Genomic DNA, 20,956 nt, shown 5'->3' with positions numbered 1-20,956 from the left:
CGGGCGGGGCGGGGCCGCCCGCGCGAGGCGCCGCCGGGGGCTGTTGCTGGCCCCGGGGCAACGGTCTCCCCGCGAGAGGGCGAGCGGGCGGGCGCGGAGGATGTGCCTGGACACACTGGGAGGCTGCCGGCCGGCGGGGTGCGGGGCCGCGGCGGGCCTGTGCGCGGGCGCCTTTGGGGGTCAGAAGAGCAGCGGCTCTGCCGTGGGGGCGGCTGGAGGCGCGGCAGCAAGGACCTCGGCGCTGTGGGTCCCAGGACCCGCAGGTGCCGTCCCATCCCTCGGTAGCAGCAAAAATGAACTTGCATGCTCTGGCCGTTGCGGGTGTTTATTTAGACACGTGGTCACCCCCTGCACGAGAAAGTTCTATGAAAAAATAAACTTCTCCCATGAAGCTTGCTGCCCGGCGTGTCCTGAGGCGATTAAAAATCCCCGGCTGACTTTCCGCACCAGGAGTGGGATGGGCTGCAGCCCGAACGGCGGGAGAAGGGCCGAGGCCAGCTCCGGCAGGGAGAGCGCAGCACCCGTGATTCCAGTGCTTTAGCTGGTTTCTGCTGCGACGTGGTGGGGCGGGCGGAGAAAGCTTGGTCAAAAGACTGCCTAAGGCCTTACCGGTCAAATAACCTATGATTAAATTCACTTCCGCATATGAGGTGTCCCAGTGGTGCTCTGGTCAGGCGGTAAAACCACCCAGACAGGGTGCTGATTTGTTGTGCTGACCCATAGCTAAAGCAGCTGTCACTTACTTGTCAGAGGACGGTGTGAGGTTTGTAGCATCTCTTGCAATACTTGAGTAAGCAGCTTTTTCTGAGGCTCTTTCCTGGTTCCTGGAGTGTTCCCTTCTTTAAGTATATATTCCAGGCCTCCACTCCTCTCTGAGATACAATCAGACCCAGCAATTTGAACATTCTCCTTTCTAGGCCACTGGGATACACTCCCTTGATTGTCAATCATGATACCTAGCAGGCCTAACAGGTTTGGCATTTGAGCGAGTTTTTTCTTAAGCTGCAAACAACAGCTGAACACATTGACACATAATGAGGCCTTTTCGAAATGGAATATCTTTTTATGGTAAAAAAAAGCACTGCAAATGGATTTAAAATCATGCAAAGCCACACGTGAAAGATGATACTGACACTTTATTTTAGGCATTTGAGGTCAAAGATTGCGATATTAAAGTGGTGCCTTGTTGGATCAATCCGTTAATATGTTTGATTCAGATAGACACAGACACACACTTCTGTTTTAGCCTGAGCACAGAGCTGTTGTTCGCTTTGTATTTTTACACTAGACACCGGAAGAAGGACGATACCTGATCCAACACCATTACAGTGGCACAGGCAGATGATATCCGATCCGGTATAAAGCTTGCCAATACCAAGTTAGCCTGTCAACATTTTCTTTAACAAATATGAGTCAGAAAAAGAGTTTGTATTGAGTCAGCACTCTGTGTTACATAGTCCTGACATTTTTGATCCATGTCAGAGCCACAGGGCTGCATTTACTGTATTACCAAACCATGGCCTGCTTTGGGGTGAAGTTAGCTATTTGTGTTCACTGGATAAAGAAGGGAGAGGAAGGGTGCCTTGTTGTTGGCATTCTCCTTAGCCCCTTAATTAGATGTACTTCGAATAGGTGGTCTCAGCTTCCTTATGTTCCAGATTCCAGCGTGGGCTGCCGACTTTGGCTATCCTTCAGGCTTTTAGCAGATGACATCTTTCTGCCTTCCTTTTACAGGGCTGATCTTCTGGCTGAGCATAATCTTTGTGTCTCAGTCTTCTTAACCTTGTCAGAGTCGCTCTTGTTGGGACTGAGGGATCCCTCTACACAACTGTAAGTTTGGTTACTGTGCTTGAGCATTTGCAGGGTTCTGCGCGGCTCTTTAGTCCTTTTTGGACTAGCTCAAATGCAAGGAACCAAGCACAATAGTCATACAAAATAATTTCTTGGGTCTTCATCAAAACACTTTGAACTTCTCATATGAAAAGCATATGGAAGTATAAGGTTATTATTAACTTTAGTATAATGTCTTCCCAATTAAAAGATTTACTGAGCTATGTGATACAGAAATATAGTTGCAAGCTGCACTAAACAATGCTTGCTTCCTCTTTACCTTATCTCTATTTTTGTTAATAGGAGCTTGGAGTCAGAACAAGGCAGAGTGATCTTTAGATTGACTAAGGGAGACTGAGCAGGGCAGATGCTGCTATTCTGCACTCTGCCAAAGGAGCATGGGCCAATGAGAATTCCCACAGCCTGGAGGGCTCAAGCAGGTCATGTGTATTACAAGTTTGGCATACTTTTTACAATATGCAGGATAATCACTATATAGAAAGTTATGGCTTCATTCTCAAGACTAGGAAAATGAAACTAACAGAGAAAGAAAAATTGTATTGTTATTCCTTACTGCAGTTGGTGTCATGGTTTACCTGTTCTTTACATCTAGTGTGGCTAGTACTGCCCTGAAACTTAAAATTAAGCAGACACCTCACTTCAAGAAAAAATTGTAATAACTACAGACAATGCACCTCTGTTTGCGTATGATAAACTTATACATTACATATAATAAATTATACTTCATTATTAACCTCTTTGGTTTGAATTCTCAGATGCTCTTGAGCCAATATACACTTAGCTTGATGGATGTCATTAAGCATATACACAAGGATTTCCATGGTTGGGACCGTGTAGTCTATGAAATCAAGAAATGAAACACACTTTACAAATTAAATGAATTTTCAAACCAGCATCTATTAGTAGTTCCACAACATCATTATTCTCTGTCTGTAAATTGTAAAGGCTACTATTGCACAAGGCTTGACAATTGCTACTTATTAAGACTAACTGTTTTAATCTATTTCCATGTTTTTCTAATTAAATATCATTAGAATAGAGAATAGCTTTCACATTCCTTTAATGTTTAATTTTGTAAACATTCCCTTTGGAAACCGTATGGCTGTGGTATGCATGCTAAACAGCTGGAAATTATGAATGGAAGTAACCTAGAATTCAAAGACAGAAATTAATATTAGATAGTAGACAGATCTTACGTATTTGTTTTTTAAACTAGGCACTTCATTTTCTGCATAAAATGTTATTATTGGAGCTGAACTTTGCTGAACAGTAGCATGTTAATTAAAAAAAAGAAAGTGGAAATTAAACTTTTCTCAATCCCTAGGCAAGGTCAGGCACAGGAGCAGGTTGAGCAACGCAGGCTGAGCTGTGCTGGGGAGCATTGCCCAGGCTTTCCCACACTTCCAGGGTCACCACCACCACAACTGCTTTTGAATAGTTGTTTTCCACTGAAGTGGACTAGATAAATGAAATTAAAAGCTTTTGGTAGGAAATGGGTTAGCTTGGTTGTCATACACAATTCATTTTGGTATGTGTAGACAGAGCCTATAGATGGTAATACTTAGTGCATCACGGCAGTTAGAGAGGATCTGGTGGAGTAAATATCTGCAAAGAGAAGACTCATCATCAACAAGACCTGCTGTCAAAGGGTAATCATGTTTTTACCAGCCAACCTTTCACAATATTTCAAGCAAAATGTTTAGTCTGGGCTTTAGTATTTTGTTCTGCCTCCAGATAAGACTTGATTGGCTTCATTAACTCTGATCTCTTCTTTTAGAGAAGTTTCACCTTTATCCTTCTTTTTACTTCTCATCCAGCCCTATCCCATAGCACAACCAGGCATTTTTTTCTTTCATTTATATCAAAATACTTTAGCCAAACCACAAAGTATGTTTGCTGTTATGAAATGAGTGTGCCTAATCCTTTGCGGGCACACAACATGTTTGCTTCCTCTAATAAAAAAAAAATTCCGTCATTCAGTGGAACAAAATTAGCTAAGCCTCTAAACTCCCCACTGAAGGAGTGTCAGCTGTTTCTCTTACTTTACAGAAACTGAGATACTGACGCTTAAATCAACACCTAAAGTTACTTGGGAAAATAACTTCGACTTCAAGTCTGTTGCATCTCAGCCAGACAAGGAAAGAATTTGGTCCAGAATAAAACAGAAAACAAACAAGCAAAGTTGCAAGAGCTTATTTCAACAGCTTTCTATAGAACTGTGACTTTTTTTTTAAATTCAAGCTCAAAGCAACAGATAACAATTCCCTCCTTAATTGAGGAAATAAGACCCACATTATTTAGCTTTGAAATTTAAGGGAAGCTGTAAAGTAATCATTTAATTAAAACCTGAAGGAACGTGAGTGGATGACTGACTGCATGACTTGGCTCAGATAGTATCACCAAATTATTCTTTAAAGAGAGCCTTTAGCAAGGCTGGGATCTCATGACGTAATGATGCCTCTATGTTTTATTTATGAGGTTATCATGACTTTCCTGTAACAAAATGTAAAAACTATGCCATTGCCGTTAGGTGTACGGCCTATGTCAGCTTGGTATGATTTTGGCAATATACCATCAAAAACAATTTTGGTGTATGAATTAATACCAATATGTGACATAAACACAGTTAACAAAGGGTTTTAAAAGCAAAGGCTTTGAACTAGGCTTGTGATCTAAGACGCCATAGCAAACTAATTCAAAGAGGAAGCAGAAAGGTAGAGTGGCTGCATTTCTTTGCCTGTGCAAGAACCACAATCTGGAAGGGTGACAGAATGAGAAATTGCAATGAAACAGCAGGATGGGAAAGTCTGAAGAGAGAGCAGATTTCAAAACACACAGTTTGATAGGACATTGTGGGTGTTACTGATACTCATTTGTCTTAGGAATTTTAATATTAATTGTTCAATAATAGATATGTACAAAGTATCTTAGCATTCTTTAGGCAACACTGCTACCTTCATCCATCCTTTTTTTCTTCCTCCTTCATTCCATCAACTTATTTATTTGTCAAGGCCACTAACAGTTTCATTTGTTATATGACACTTTCAACCCTAAACTAGATTGGTCCAAGAGCATATGAGCATAAACTAACCATGTGAAAATGTAGGTTAGAAATGCAGAAGTTTCTTGCCAAAAGGAGAGTTCAGTTCTGACAGTCTTCACCTGAGAAGAGGCTGTATTGAATTTTACTCATTTCTGATCAGGATTACATTGCATGTGACAGCAGTGTCTCATAGCCTCCACTACTGCTGGAGGCCAACAGTTACTCAGTCCTAAACACTCCTCTGATTTTGTGCTTCTCTGCCATCTAAGGTATGGACAGTCTTTGTCCAGGAACTGGTAAGAACAAACTTATTCTACCAGGTAACCACAAGAATTTATGTTATCTCAGATTTGTTTTATTTGAACTGATAAAAGAGGTTTAAAAAAAAGAAAAGAATGAAAGCTGTTCTCAATTGAGAACTCACACCAGGAAAATTAGGAGCAACTCCATATAAATTATTAGCATAAACCCCCATAACTCTGCATATTTAAGGTGCTAATAATGATATTTTACATGATGTTGCCATCTGTATTTTAAAAGAGAAAAGTTATTCTGAAAAGGGTTATATGAACATAATGTTAATACAGTGTCACAGATATTGCCCTGATACTGCTTGCTGTTTTCCCATGGTCTTTCAGTGGGATTGGTAAGTGCTGCTCATGTATTGAATTTGGTGAGTGTGGCTGGTATTTACAGAAAATTTGAGGAAATACTGTAATTTCCCTGATTGTGATCTTATTTCACACCCATGAAAATTTTTATCCAGCTATTTTAGGTTCTTGGGTCCATTCCTGTATAGTGTCAGTCACCTACAATTGCCTCTGACTTCAAGTTATTCCTTTCAGACACAGCAAGAAGATACGAGTGATAATGCATCGTTTATGATTTGGTTTATTTATGTAACTATTTTAAAAACTCATTCTTAGTGTAAGGACTTCATAGAGGAGTGCAGCACATTGCCTACCATTTCCTTCTATTCACTGAGTCTCCCCTGAAGCACAGTTGTTTTTTTCTCTGGAAATCATTAAGGCTCCATTTCAGCAGGAATACACATCTATTTTTGTAAATCCCTCAAATGAACATCACACACTAGTTCCCAGAGCATTTATTTTGATCCTGCAAATTGCAGGCTTCAGGTAATCGTCTGACCCACTAGTTTGAAAACATTACTACCTCAGTTTTCAAGCTTTAGAAATACTATAGCATGTATCATAATAGTTCAGTACTATGAGATGGAGAACAAAAAAGTAATTAAGAAGAAAACAAGTGTTAAAAATTATTCTGATAGTCAAGAAACCATTCTCTTACGTTTTAGACAATTATTTTAAAAGCTTAAGCATACTCTCTCTTAGTATTTCTGCTTGCAATTTAAGGGCTTTTTTGCTTAAAATGTTGCTTCAATAGATAAGTTAAACTGGCCAACGGAATGAATAGCACTACCTAATTTTCAGCTGTAAGAGATCATAAGGATAAGATAAATGATGGGATAAAAAAGTGGGGGAGAGAAGAACATTGTGGGTTGCAGTATTACTGTTACTAATAGCAATAACAAAAAATGCATTCAAATATCTTAAGATTTCTATGATTTTAAAGTATATGTATTCCTGAGGGATTGAATGTATTTAAACTGTTTTTCTAAATATTAAAAAAAATCCAGAGAAAATTGCAATTAGTCATAAGATCAATCCATATATTTTCCAGATTTTAGCACAGTGGCCCAACACTAATAAATTTTCCAGAATTTAATATTAATACTGGAAAACAGCATCCCAAAATGTCAGGTAACTTTTACACAAATTTACACCCACACACAGAGGCAACATAGGTCAATAACCACTCCATGCTGTTTTTGGAGGCAACCGACAGCTTGGACAGCGTGGTTCTAAAATGAGAGTAAAGCAAGACTTTTTTTTCAGTCTACGCTGTTCTTGTATAGGAGGGAGGGAAGGGGTGGAAGTAAGGAGGAAGATCTGCACACCACTAATGCAGGAGAAAGGGAGGTGTATCCCCACTGAACTTACTTGTTTGTCTGCAGCTTAAAAGACAGTTTTGTTCTTATTCTTCCAGTGCAGCATGTGGGCGGCGGATTAGAGAAAACAAGAAATACACCTCACAAAGTAAATAGCCTTTGGCTCTTGAATATTAAACTCTTTACATGTTAAGACCCTTTCAGTAGGTAAGACACAGAGGAAACCAGTTACTCATGGGAGTGACGCAACAGCTGCTATTTGCAAACGCCCCCTCAGTGGGCAACGCTGCAAGAGCTCAGTGTCCCTTTGCCAGCAGAGGCAGCTGCTCAGCGGTCTCACACCCCTTGTCCTGGGAGGACAGAAAGCAAGCTGAATGTCAGCTAGTTTAATGAGATGATACCTGCTATGGATGTACTTCACATTTTAGAGCCTAAAACAGACTTCTTAATGTCTCCTGACTCATGGCAGGGGCCTCCATACAAGGTTTTATAGGATGGGGGGGTACACCAGGGCAGATAATATGGGGACAGCACCACAATTCAAGGCTTTACAGGAAATACATCTTCTACAAGGGTCTCCAGGCTGCTGTGCAGCGTTGCAGCTCCGGTGCTGCCCTGGTGATCCCCTGCCCCTCTGACCAGCCACGACTGACCCTAGATGAGGCCGCTGTGCTACCTCAGGCACACGGGGTCGTGGAGTAGCAAAAGAGCTGCAGTGCTGCACTGCCAACGCCCGAAATACGAGTGCAGTGGTGGCAGCGGCGCCTGAAATGGCCGGCCACTTGCTTGAGTTTATGCATGAAACGCAAAGCTGGACAGTCCTGCCATGCTACGGCCAGCTGTGGGGAACAGGAGGTTTGTTCCTGGCTTCTGCCCCATCCCCAACCCCCATCACACAAGCAAGGCTGGGGCTTTGGTGGGGTGGGAAGCAGCAAGTCACTTTTTGAACAGTGGCAAAGGGAAGATCCCAATCCTGCTGGGCAGTATCCCGTGCGGTTTCTGTTGCTTTCCGCATATATGTAATTTGTACATTTACAGGAACGAGGATCACTTTTCCCCCCTTCTGTCCCCTTTACCACTAACTGAAAATGCAGGTTTGGGTGCAGAGCCAGATCCCCCCATTCCTGATGCCACCTGGTTTTGCAATGAACATGAGGGAGCCAAGAGCCATGGAGTCTGCTACAGGCCTTTGCCAGGCCTAAGACAAGCCTGGGTGTCATCGCCCAGAGCAATTCCACAGAAAATGCTGATCCTAATCACAGAGTTACTGTGACACCCAATTACCTTAGATGTACACAGTATTTACTACTTTAAAAACTTATTGCTAGTTATACTAGTTAGTAAAAATAAATCTGGGAAAGGATAGTAACAGTGTCAAATTCTTCTTGATGTTTACCGCACTAAGAAATAGCTACATTCGCATTATTTCATTGTGCTGTGTTAGCACTATGTATTACTAGCATATATTATGTACTGGTCTAACTTTGTTAACAGCTTTTTATTGTTTTGCTTCAGTAATGCAGTTCCTGTGTTCTAATTAGTCCATCAGAGTTCTGTTTCAGGGGTTTCCTGACGCTCCTGTTTTACAGATTGCTTTATAAAAGATAGCCATTCAAGAATCTTTTCTTTATTTTCTTTTCTCTTGCTTCTTCTCACAGCTTGATCCTCAAATGCTTTATGTCAGAAAAGCTCTGCAAAGGATTCATGTGAATAACTAGTGGTCTCTCATCGCAGTTTCAGGACCACTGTCAAAATAGGGTCATTACGCAGACCTGAATCATAGCAGCAAACACGAATATTGGTACAAAGAAGTTAGATCACCAAAAGCAAAAAGGAAAAGTAATTTAATCCCTCAAATAATGGTACTTGCTCCAGATATTCAGCCAAATTTTTAAGATTATATTTGAAAGCAAATAAAAAAAAAGCTCTTACATATTTTCTATTATATGAATACTCACTTGTCTTCCCTCCTTTAATCTTAGTAAATAACTGAGTGAACAAATCACATGAATGATCCAAAACAGAACGAGTGAGATGAAGTGTCACCATGGAAAGTACTAATATACTTATTTTTTTTATATGTATATAAAATATATATCTGATATAAAAGCAGATTTTCTCATTTTGAATTTTCATTGAAGTTGTGATTTTATAAAAAACATTGTGCTGATCCTTTTCCATAACTTTTCACTAGAATACTAATAGTAACTCCGAGTGGTCTCTTTCTAAACAGTAATATGTGTATTTAGCTTGAAGATAAGTTTAGCATTTATATTACATATACTCTTACGTAACGGATAACACACAGCTAAGATGCTGGACAGAACAGTGTCCAGTGGGGCCACGGCTCCCAAATTTTCTTTTCCTTGTTTTCTTTGCCAAGCAGTACCCCTGAGAGCAGAAGCATGGGCTATATATTGCACTGAAGTGGCTTCATGCCACTAGCATTTTGGAGGCCATAGTTTGGAGCCCTCACTTTAAGGATCTTCTGCCACCAGTCTACATTTCTTCTATGTATTGGCGAGACTTCAGAAAGCAAATTAGTATACTGCCAAGAAAACAACAGTTAAGTATTTTGAGGCTCTAAGAACTAGTGCTTCATGCAGTATGACTCCCTTCCTCTGAAAACACCCTGGAACAAATCAAAATATATTTTAAGTTTGTCATATTTTTGTTATGAGTAAAAAAAAAAAGCTATGAAACAAGTTAGATTCATAAATGAAAATGTATTTCACCTTTATACATGCTATACATGTCATGCAAATGAAGAAATCTACAGGTTATACAATGACACCATAATAAAATATAATGTGACATTTGTCAAACACAATGTATCACAGCAAAACAAACTTTTTGTTTGTTTTTTATTTAGGAAATAAATGTAGGACTAATTTGGAAGACACAGTATCATGCTACAGCTTACTGCACAGTCAAAAGAAAGTTTTTTTTCCTGAAGTACACTAACATAAATAGAGTTGGACTGTTGTAGGTATGCTTTCTTTATCACACACAATTTCATTGGTTACTTTCCTGTTGCTGGCTTTAAAAAGCACAAGAACAGGGCTACAAGTGAGCTCAGGCTATACTGTGAACTCCCTTACATATAAAAAAAAAGTTTTCACTTTTTTTGTGTTCATTTCCAAACAGATTTGTATTTCTTTCTTTCTTTCTTTTTTTTTTTTTAATAAGGAACTGGACAAAAATGTCTTCAAAGCAGCACATGATCTAGCATAAAAGTTATCATAGTTCACCAACAGAAATAAAATTAACATTGTATGGCACATAATGTCTACACATTATACATTTTTGATGTGAATTTTTCCATACAGATGCTTATAGAATATTAAGGAGGCTAGCAGCGTTCACTGTGTCTCTCAGCTTTTGGATTTCTGCTGCAACTTTTTTTTATTGTTTTGCTGCTGACTATATTTTGTTGTTGCTGAGCCTATAGGAAGACAAAATACTTCTCCACATGATTGAAAGCCTGCTGGTATTAACCAAGTGTCTGTATCTCCAAAGATTAACGTGTTATCTGACCCCCTTGACATACTCATTTGGATCTACTACAGTTATACAATACATATTAAGGGATTATACTAGGCATTTTGCCTACATTGTTTACAGGTGTTACAAGTATGATTTTAACACATAAGTGATAGTCGCTCCAGGACTATTAGCATTAACCAGTAACTGCCACTAGTGACTAAAAATGTCAACATAATCATAAAGGGATAACTCCTACACTCCACAGTTAATAAGAAGGCTCTTTTTGATTCCAGCAGCTGTATACTTTTCTTGCCTCTTCAGCTACAGCTTTGAATTATACACCTGCATAAAAGTTGCCAAGAATTCCTTATTAACGGCAAAGAAAAAAAAAAAAAAAAAGATAGGCACAAAACTAGAGTACAGTGTATTTCATTTCAATGCACTGTGGGCAAACCTCATCATTATTTACAAGAAAAAGGTATCTAAATAGATGAATGAGAAAACTTAAGGAAGAATGATTTTAAAATAAAATGCACAGTGAAAATAAAAAAAATCACAGTGAAGTGTTCAGATGAATTTTAAATTAAAAGAATAAGTGCTTTATTAGCAGCTAAAGCTCAAATTCTAATGCACACACAGTCTTCCCTGAAACTACCAAGGCTCTAGGTCACCAGTTTTTACCAAAAGCAGCCAGTTATTCAACGTATCCCTTGGGAAGACAAAGTTATATTCAACTCTGATTATTTGAAATCCAGTGTTCAAGGACTGCAGAAGCTTTTTCAAGTGACGAGCTCATATTTTACTGCCAGTAGCATCACAGGGATAGATATCCTCCACAAACTGCTACCTCTGTCAATTAAATGAAAGGAAAGAAAACCAAGTGAGCTATGCAAGTAAGATGACTTCAGTTTTGTAATTTAGAATACACTCTTTTGTTAAAATTGTCTGTGGCATTGTATTTTAAAACTGTCGTTAAATCCTACTATACTTTTTTTCACGTAATTTGCTGGCTTTCCAGGATAAATTATTCTACATCGTGTTGCAAATATTACAGCAGTGAAAAAGGRTAAGCAGCAACAATAATTACCATTTTCTAGGCTGGCCCTACTTTTAACTGCATTCTTCATGCTAATGGGCTCCAAAGACTTGTAGGAAAAGTATATAATTAATGAAGAGAAAAAACAACTCTCTTTTCACTATATTCTGAATGGATAAATGAAGTGTTTAATTTACCAGATACTTTCAGTTGCTATGATGCATTCAGTTCACATATGATGCCAACTTAAGAGCTGTGAATATGAAAGATTATGCTAAATTTAAATATCCTGGAGACCAGCTCTCTTCCTCTCTCCACATATGCTGTTTACCATTGATACATTCTTCTAGAAAGCTCATAAGTAATCACAGCAAGTTATTGTATTTAAGGTGTTTATCACAATACTGTACCTTTATCTGTTTTGCAAAAAAGCAAGGTTGTTAACAAATAGAATTAAGTGTATTTTCCTGTCCTGGACTGTTAAATCCCTCAATCAAGTTTTTGTTACAGTCATCTAGGCTAATGGTTTCACTGGAGATTTTGGAGTAAGTAGCTTGGCCTGTAAAATCCAAAAGATCTTCAAGAGCCTTGGCATTACTTGTCCCATTTTGGTCCAAAGAAACACTGGGCATGAGTTCATTCATGGGTGAATATTCAGGGATAGAGATGAGTTCTTCTTTTGAAACCGGGCTACACAAAAGATAAAAGAAAGAAGATGCAGAAACAAAGGTGTGTGACTTTTCATTAAGCAAAAATCAAATTAATCTTCTGACAGAAAAAAAAATTACTATTTATCTTAAGGCTAGTTGCAGCAAGCCTTTATCTAAAATATATCCTACTCCAAACAAAAAGAGATTATTCCTTAAAAAATAATGGTCGTGGTGTCTGTGTGATGTGAACATTTATCTCTTAAGATTACATTTCTGGTAGTTAATATCTGGTGGTTTACTGAACAACTATTGAACAGCTATTATTTCAGTACCTGCACCATTCCATTACTTAAATATACTATTTTTATTACATCTTGCAAATTATTGTCCTGATCCTGCAACCTTTACCTAAAGTACTCACATTTCACAATCTAAATAAAAATATATTTCTTAAGATCTTGTGATATACTTCAGACATAGAAATCCCAGAAAATTTAATCTAACAAGTGTTGTGACCAGCTGACCCCTTGCTGAGACTAGAAACACTGGGACACATTTCAGTTTGGAGAGCAGAAGGCAGAGAAGGGGTTTCACTAAGATTTCTAAAACCATGAAGGCGGTGGATAGGCTGAGAGCAGAACTACTGAGCATCAAATCTGCAACACAAAAGCTAGGGTGTGCTCAATAATGCTAGTAAGAGATTGGGTTTAACACAGATCAAAGAACATACTTTTCCTAGTGGGACTGAGCTGTGGGACTTGCTGCTAGATGAGGACACGTATGCAAATAGTATCAGCAAGTTCATAAAGGAGTTAGACAAACTCATTGGCAACAGGTCCATCAGTGGATACTAGAAAGGGAGAGGTGTACCCTCCCATATCCCTTAAACCATACTTCCGTGTGGTCTTGGATTGCAGAAAGTGGCGGGGCTCTCCCTGACTATTTTTTTCTTATTGCTATTCTCTGAGACTGAGTAATAACCTAGATGGACCTCTGGTTTCACCTGGTATGGCATTTCTTATGTTCTTATGCAGATTTATTGGAAGTACTGAAACAGTATAAGGGGTTAATTTGACTTGCTGATTAGGGAACTACAGTCTCAAAATGCCATGTTTAAAATTCAGAGCTAGATTTCCCATAGCAACCTTAAATTATCAACATCCTCCTTTCATGCAGATCTTCCCATCAAAATTCAACAGTATTAATAAACAGGAAGTTATTTACTGATTTGCATATATTTGTTCAATTTATCAAGAAAATTATGAATTTAGTATTTTATTCTGTTTATATGGAGCTCATGCAATTTTGATACAAATAAAAAACTGGTGGCATCTGAACAATATCTACAGTAATTACTTTCACAGTAACGCATCCTGAATTTTCAGAACAATCTGAAAGGTTTGGGCAAATTTGTAAGAAATTTGTAAGAACCATAGAAGGTTTTCAGTACTTTTTTCAGTGCATGAGAGCAAGATGAAGCTCTGTTGACTCTAGTCTGAAGCTAAGCATTTGCATCTTGACAGAAGCATGTATAATCAGTGGGAGTACACCAAACAGCAGACACCAGACTGACACATTGTGGGGTAGGCGAGAAGCAGAGGAGTGAGTATTAAAAAATAAATTGAAAACTTCAGACATGGCTAATATGAATTCCATGATTTCTACTAGTAGATATGGTCCATACCTCACATCCATAGACTGAACCTCATCTGTTGAATCTTCCATGCTGTTAGTTTTCCCATCAACAGCTTCCAGCTGAATAATTCCCGAAACTGACTTAAGTCCATTAGCAACTACATCTTGGGATGGGATTACAGAGGCAGCACTTTCTGAGCTCTTATTTTTCAGGCAGGTTTCCAATCCATTGATCTCTGAAAAAGAAGGTTAGAAAATATGACAGTAGCAATATCTTTATTTAAATTGTTTAAAAAAAAAAATCAGAAATGCTTTTAAGTTATACATGGAGTAGAAAGGAGGACTGACAATACAGTAGGAGCCAATTTCATCTATGACTCATTGTAGTATATTGTCAGTCCTCCTTTCCACTCTAAAATTGCTCTCTATGCTACATTTTTTAAATTTAAATACATTTTCTTCTGGCTTCTTATCTTTTATGTCATGTACTAAAAGCCTTGGGCTGGTGCAAATAAACACAATACAGATAAATTCCACAGCTACCTTTTTCTGATAATTCTTAAAATACATATGCTGCTTTCATCAAGTCATATCAAATGCAAGAAATATAGAGCAATGTTATAAAAAACTTGCAAACTTGACTGTGTGCAAAATTTTGTATCTACAAAACTAGAATGTAGAACTCAGCAACCAAACCAATCTGCAGGCTGGAACTTCTCATTTACATAAATGTTATCTCAGGTACTGTGTGGAGGAGAAACTTTCTTCTGCTTCTACTTAAGTGGCAAAACAACAGGTGAGCCTCTAGTTTCTAACATTCGACACATTCACACAAATGTAGTTGTTCCTTTTTGAGATGAAAGCTAAGAACTTGTGATAATACAGTGCTCTGAGATTACAAATCTCTTAAAAAGAACTAACTGTGAAAACAAGTCAGAAAAATAAGGCAAGTTTTACCTGGCTGGTTGAGAACAAGGGCTTTTGGTTGCTTTTCCACATTCAAAGTTGATGGTATCTCCAGTTTTGGCTCCTCCTTCTGTAATCAAGTAATAGATCAACTAACTGTATTGGATGAAGGACTGCAACTTTGATGAAACTGATTGGACTCAGAACTTGGGAGAGTGCCCATGGCAGGCAGGTGGTCCAAYGCAATAGAAGATATTTTTTTGTTAAGCATAGGAATTTCCTTTATTTCAAAGAAAAAAACAAATCCCTATTTGAAAGGTCAGGGAGCTTATTAAAGTAACTGAAGAGACAGTTTCCTTAGTAGAAAACATAAAACAGAAGTGAAAACTAGACTCTGCCTGTTCTCAATCCTACATTCCTGACAGGCTTAATACACGGAGCTCAGTAACCAGTTCACACTGGCTGATACAATGCTGGAGAAGATCTATGACACCAGCAGATGCTCCAGCTCCAGCACCAAGTACTACCATCAAGGAGTGGGCTCTACCCACCTTGCTGGATGGTGAGTCTACAACAGTTGCACAAAGCTGGGTCTCCATAGCAGTGGCACAACAATAACTGTGACAGAGGATTAGTAGAGCTCTAAAATGCACCTAAGATTTGGGGACAGAGTATACCTAAGTATACCTACTAACATGGAACCACGCTAGAGTTCAGTTTTCACATATGGGTTATAAACTAACTAACTAACTAAAGACAAAAACAAAAAAAACCCAAACGCACACTGTTCATACCTTTATTTCTGGTGTTTCACTCTTTCTTGTTCTCTTCATTATTTCATCTATTCTCTAGAAATCAAAATAAACTAGAGCATTAGAAGGCAGATGACATATTTAACTTGAGAGACTGATAAAGCAATGTGTTTCTCTACTATGATGACTTCATCCCTGCCTGTCCTGAAAAAGGGAAGATAAATAAGAAAACAAATAAAGAAAACAAAAGATTAAAAAACAGATGGGAGTTGGCTTTTATGCATCCTGTCTCACAAAACATGACTTTCTCACTAGATACAATTTAGAGATAAACATTTAGTACCAGGTGTTTGCAGTCATGAGTTCTGCTCTGTTCCAAAACAAGACATTTATTTAACAACAGCTATCATTTCCCATCTAGTTGCTTTTCCAACTATTTCCAAACAGTTGCTTTTTAAATAGTTAGGCTTTCTGGAATGGAGGAGTAAAATGAAGTATTTGAAGTTATTCCTGATGGAAATGTGGCAGGTGTTACTCTAAAATCACTTTTTAATTCTTTGCTCATTAAAAATCTCTCAACAAATCTTGTCTCCTTGCACCAGAGTGAAAGGAAATGTTCAGATTTAAAGTCATTTTGGTTTGATATTCTAATCTGCAACTGTAACGTGCCTCCAGCACAGTGGTAAACAGTTAAAAATAACATACCGGAATAACATATGTGGAAAGATGACCTTTTACAACCGGACAGAGGTTCTGTACTGTGCAGCTCTGCAGTTGTTCCCTCTTTGCCGCCACAGAGCTGTATGTAAAGCTAAATTATGCAGCTCCAGCCATTTCCTTGTGCAGAAACAGTTGCAATAGTAGCCAGACAGTCATGCTGCCACTGCATAATGTATGTAACCAGAGACAAGCCAGGTGGGAGGAAACCTGTTTTTTAATCACATTGACTTTCTCAATTAAAAACATGGAGCTTTTGTTGAGTAAGTTTTAAAACAAAGCCACTCATATTCCTCAATAGTCTGTGATGTCCCCAGTTGGGCAATAACCACCATTTGCCTTAGCATGTCATTCCATATTTTTCTCAGGTATTTAACTTTGTGGGTAGAGGCCAATTCTGTATTTGGTTCAATGTCTAGTAGAAAGCCATCTGCCTTAGTAATTCCACGTCATTACAGATTTTGATGTCCATGTTCTTCTAACTTGCAAGTAGCATATATTACATGAGGCAAAAATAGCGATCTGTAATCTTATCCAGATTATTATTTGTAGACACTAATGGGTAAACTTCTGGGTTTGTGTATTTAAACAAGAAATGAAATAATTATCTTAAATGAGAAACAAGTAGCTACCTTCTTCCGCTCCAGTCTTTCTTGCTCAATTTGCTGCATGATTTGTTCCCTTTCAAGACGAAGTTGTTCAGCTGCCTCACGGGCTTTGATCTCTGCTTCTTCCTTCTAATCAAAATGTGTAAAATATTATAGGTCCATTATTTATTTCAGGCAGATTACCAGATACTGTACTATCTTATATATCCACATACATACAGATATATCCATATTACTGTTGGCAGAGTTACAGCAATAACAACCTTCTAAAATACAAAAAGTTTCATATCTGTAATTGAGATGATACCTGTTTCTCAAGTTTGGCTTGGAGCTCTTTTTCTTGCTTTTCTTTTAGCATTTGCTCCTCCTCAGCTCTCCTCCTGGCTTCTTCTTCTGCCTTTTTTCTAGCTGCTTCTTCTTCACGTTTTCTTTCCTCCTCTTTCTTATGAGCTTCTTCCTCTAGATGAAGTCTTTCTTCTTCTGCCTTTCTCTTCTGGTCTTCTTTTTCAAGCCTGCAAGAATATACCAGTATTTTTAAAATGTTTCATATTGTTTAGTATGAATCCTATTATATGTTTGGCATACAATCGGCATCAACTAATAAATGCTTCAGTACACACTTTTATGGAAATGCAGAGATACAAAGAGGTTGAGTGCACATCCAGAATTCAGATGGCTATTAAACTTCTATTCCAATCTTATTTCTCTTCCATAAAATATTTCACAGAAATTATATTTCCCTTTAAAAAACAGCATGATTAAAGAAAGAAAAAAGAAAACATGCTAATTCTGATTTCAAATAGAATATAAAGAAATAATGTTCTGTAAGGTTCAAAAGTAAAAATGTCCCTCTTCCTTGTATATCATTTCAGGCCCAGAATGCTGGTATTCATAAACAAGGAAATCCTTCCTTCCTTCATTTCAGCTGAAGATAAATAGGCTGCACAAGAAGCTGCAAACAGAGCCCATGAAGCGCAGTGGTATGTTAAATCTATGCTGGTCACTGGCCAGCCCAGGGACGTCACGCCCCTCGGTCATCTCATTCAAGAGCTGCTTTGGCTACTGATCATTCTCAACTTTGCATGTTGGGAATTCAGGAAGTATTTCCATTGGGCCAAACTGGCAGAAGCTGGTGATTTTTTCCCCCATATTCTCAATAACAACATGGCAGAAACAGAGTTGAATCTAGACAAGCAGATTTAGTGATTTAATATTAGGGACTTGCAGGAAGGTGTAATTTGTTGACACTTGCAACCAGCATCCAACGCAGAGAACAACCTAAAAGCTCATTCCCAGGAGAGAGCCAGCGTTTCATGGTTAGACACAGCAAACTTCACTGTGCTCACACTGTTAATGCCCTCAAGTGCCCATGACAGAGCTGGGCAGGGAGATCCATTTCAGCTTGATTTGTTGCAAGATGCCTGGCAGTCTAAGGCATATATTGTTACTGCAAAATTGCTCCTTCTGCATGGACTAGCTCGTTTAAAACTACCTCAAGTATTTTTACACTGTCCTGCAGACTGCAGTGTGGACACATTTGAAGTATTTGGATGAATGATTGTGTCTTCAGACTTCTTAAAGGGGCAAAATTACTATTTTCTAACTGTACTAGACAAAGACTGCAAAAGACACTAATAAATAATGGGTCAAAATTTAAAGAAATAAAGACTTAAATGTCAGCTCCTGAATAGCTGCCTTGATTCTCAAAACAGCACAGTTTCTAGCATCTTCAATGGTACAGGTTATAAACTTTTTGGGACAAGGACTGTGTGTCAGTACAGTCCACAGTACAAGTAGTAGAGAGACATTATTATTAGGCACTAATTTGCACAAATTAACAGAGATACCTCTCCCGCTCTTCTCTTTCTTGTCTCTCCCTTTCTTCTTGTTCTTTTTGCAGGCGTGCCTGTCGCCTTTTCTCAGCTAGAATTTTTGAAGCTTCTTCTGCATCAGTTGTTCCTGCTGTGAGCTTCCCTGGAAGAACATCAAGGTTGGAAAGTTAGGCAGGGATATGAGAGAGTGCCCAGCACTTCCACACTTGGACAGTGGCTGAAATGGGTCTGGTTCACACCATTAAGCCATCCTTGCTTTTCCAAAGCATGTATCAGCACTTTCAGCAGATGAAACATGGGATAAGTAAGAGCATCCCTGGATTTCAACATTTTCATATTCCCATTAGCAACAAATATTTTCCAAACATGGGTTGCCTGGTGAGAATTATACAATTACTGGTTCCAGTAGGTACCTTTACAGGTACTCATAAACCCATCACTGAGTAGCTTCAGGAAGAGAACAGAACCTCATTGTTTAAAAGTTTCATGGACCCACAGTACCTTGCAATACCTTCTTGCAATAACACTCACCTTCACTACTTTCAGTCTTTCCTGCAGAAGGCACGTGCTTCTCAGAAGCTACCTGACCTGCCTCATCAGTGCGCGCTCCTGAGGATTTTTGATGACTGACATTCTCCTTCTCCTTGTCCGCTTTCTTTTTAGGAGTTTCCTGGCTGAGATTAGAAGTGGCACGATGCTTCACAGGTGAAGCTGGATATTGTTTGGCATTTTTAGGAGACTGAGGATAAGTCTTTGCAACTGTCCTGATGAGGGAAACAAAAGTCAAAGAGTCCATTATGCAACTGGTAATGAAGTTCCATCTTTACAAATATGATTCTTCTTGTCTCTGGCTACACAGGAATATCAGCGGTTTTGCACAATACTGCATAGAAAATACCCTGGAGGCAAAACAATCCAAACCTGAAATGCAGGAAATTATCAAGCAAGTGCAAATGATTACAGAAAAGTCTGATATAAAAGATCAAAAATATTGTCTGAGTTGTAGGAAAGCAATATGAAATCATGGACTACCAACTGCCATTTCATAAATAATTTTGTCAACATTATTGTGTTCAATAGCTCATCTCAGCATTTAAAGCAAAGCTACAACTGCTTTCTGTCTGGAGCAATTATGATGAGTTGTAGTGTGATGCTTTCATCTGAATACAGCCTTCTCAAACACGGTCTTTTTCTAATAGCATCTGATTTTCTAAAACAGCATCAAATATTGCTACATACCAGCGTAAAGCTGGGCAGCACAAGAAGAGACAGAACTGACCAAATCATTCTACAGTCAGCCCCATTATTTCAGTGCTTTAATCAGCATCAAGACAACAGACTGAAGGCTCAAAACTGAGGCCCTGGGATCTTCTACACAGCTGCACTTGTGGCAACAGCACTACATGCCAGCAGCGCTGCTGATAGCCCATTCGCCTGTTGCATACTTTAGATTGTGTGATAACCTTGAAGTCAGTTCTTAGAAAGTGAAAGGGTAAAGATACTTGATAGTCAGTGAAAATACGTGCATATTAAAGAGAACAGATTACAAGGAAACATAAAACTACATACAAACACTATTTATTATTTATATAGCAGCAGTAACTAATATTAAATACTTGTAACATTAAGAAAGACTGTGTGACTAAGTATTATGGAGGTAAAACAGATTACGATCTTAAAAGAAAAAGTGATTTATGTTGAGTCCCACTAGAAAAAATAATCTTACATTAAGGTGGACATTACACATGCAGTTTTAACCTTTCTTACAGATATGCAATTAGGATACAAATGTATTATCCCTTACCACCTTTTTTCATCTACACAATATACAGTTTCATGTATTACAACATGATGCTTTCTGGACTATGTACTCCTTCTAAGAGACCATAAGCATGAAAAATGTGAACATTTATGAATGGTTGAAAATTAATGGACTAGAGTGCAAAGTTTTGTATAAATCTACCTATAGTATTGTGTGGCCAGAGACTACTATCACCCAAAACAGCATTTATATTATGGAGAAGACGATACAAATCATGAGTCTTTCCTCCACCGCCTCAACTCAAGCTTGGGAAAAGAAAGGTTTCTTTCCAGCGTATCATGCTGCATTTGAAAGAGGTCGAGACACCAGAAGACAGCGAGCTCATTTAAACCCTGTTTGTGGGGAGGCAAAGATCACAGAGTGCTGCACTGTCCGTACTCTCTTGCTCCCACTGAAGAGCCATCAGAGACTCCAAAAGCCCTGGGCCTGCTGGAACTACTGCATCCAGCCAGATCCAGGGTTCAACCTAGGCACCCTCTGCCCGGGAGCCCAGGAGCCCCACGTAAGCTCAGGCCCTTGCCCTTGGTCCTTGCCTAAGCTACGTTGTAGGTATGCCTGTGCCTGGCCTCAGACCTTGCTGATCCTGACTTGATGCCCTGGCTTAGCCTCAGACCTGCCTCATTACTACGGCCTTACCTGGCCATCGCTG

The 20,956-nt window shown here is 38.8% G+C and overlaps 1 protein-coding gene across 1 annotated transcript in view; it reads right to left on the bottom strand.

The window, feature by feature from the left end:
• Positions 1-9,604: 9,604 nt before the first annotated feature.
• The window catches only part of MAP7D2 (MAP7 domain containing 2), a 35,860-nt gene continuing 24,508 nt past the window's right edge, over positions 9,605-20,956 (bottom strand). The window contains exons 9-17 of the mRNA XM_026062836.1: positions 19,017-19,249; positions 18,501-18,627; positions 16,961-17,165; positions 16,678-16,782; positions 15,371-15,424; positions 14,628-14,706; positions 13,720-13,906; positions 11,796-12,075; positions 9,605-11,198 (exon numbers count right to left, since the gene is read on the bottom strand). Coding sequence (XP_025918621.1) covers positions 11,826-12,075; positions 13,720-13,906; positions 14,628-14,706; positions 15,371-15,424; positions 16,678-16,782; positions 16,961-17,165; positions 18,501-18,627; positions 19,017-19,249 — 1,240 coding nt within the window. The 3' untranslated portion in view covers positions 9,605-11,198; positions 11,796-11,825. The remainder of the gene's footprint in view (positions 11,199-11,795; positions 12,076-13,719; positions 13,907-14,627; positions 14,707-15,370; positions 15,425-16,677; positions 16,783-16,960; positions 17,166-18,500; positions 18,628-19,016; positions 19,250-20,956) is intronic.

The sequence above is a fragment of the Apteryx rowi genome, unplaced genomic scaffold (assembly GCF_003343035.1).
Source record: "Apteryx rowi isolate R43461 unplaced genomic scaffold, aptRow1 scaffold_194, whole genome shotgun sequence".
In the NCBI taxonomy this organism is placed as follows: Eukaryota; Metazoa; Chordata; class Aves; order Apterygiformes; family Apterygidae; genus Apteryx; species Apteryx rowi.
This window is presented reverse-complemented; position numbering and strand designations above follow the sequence as displayed.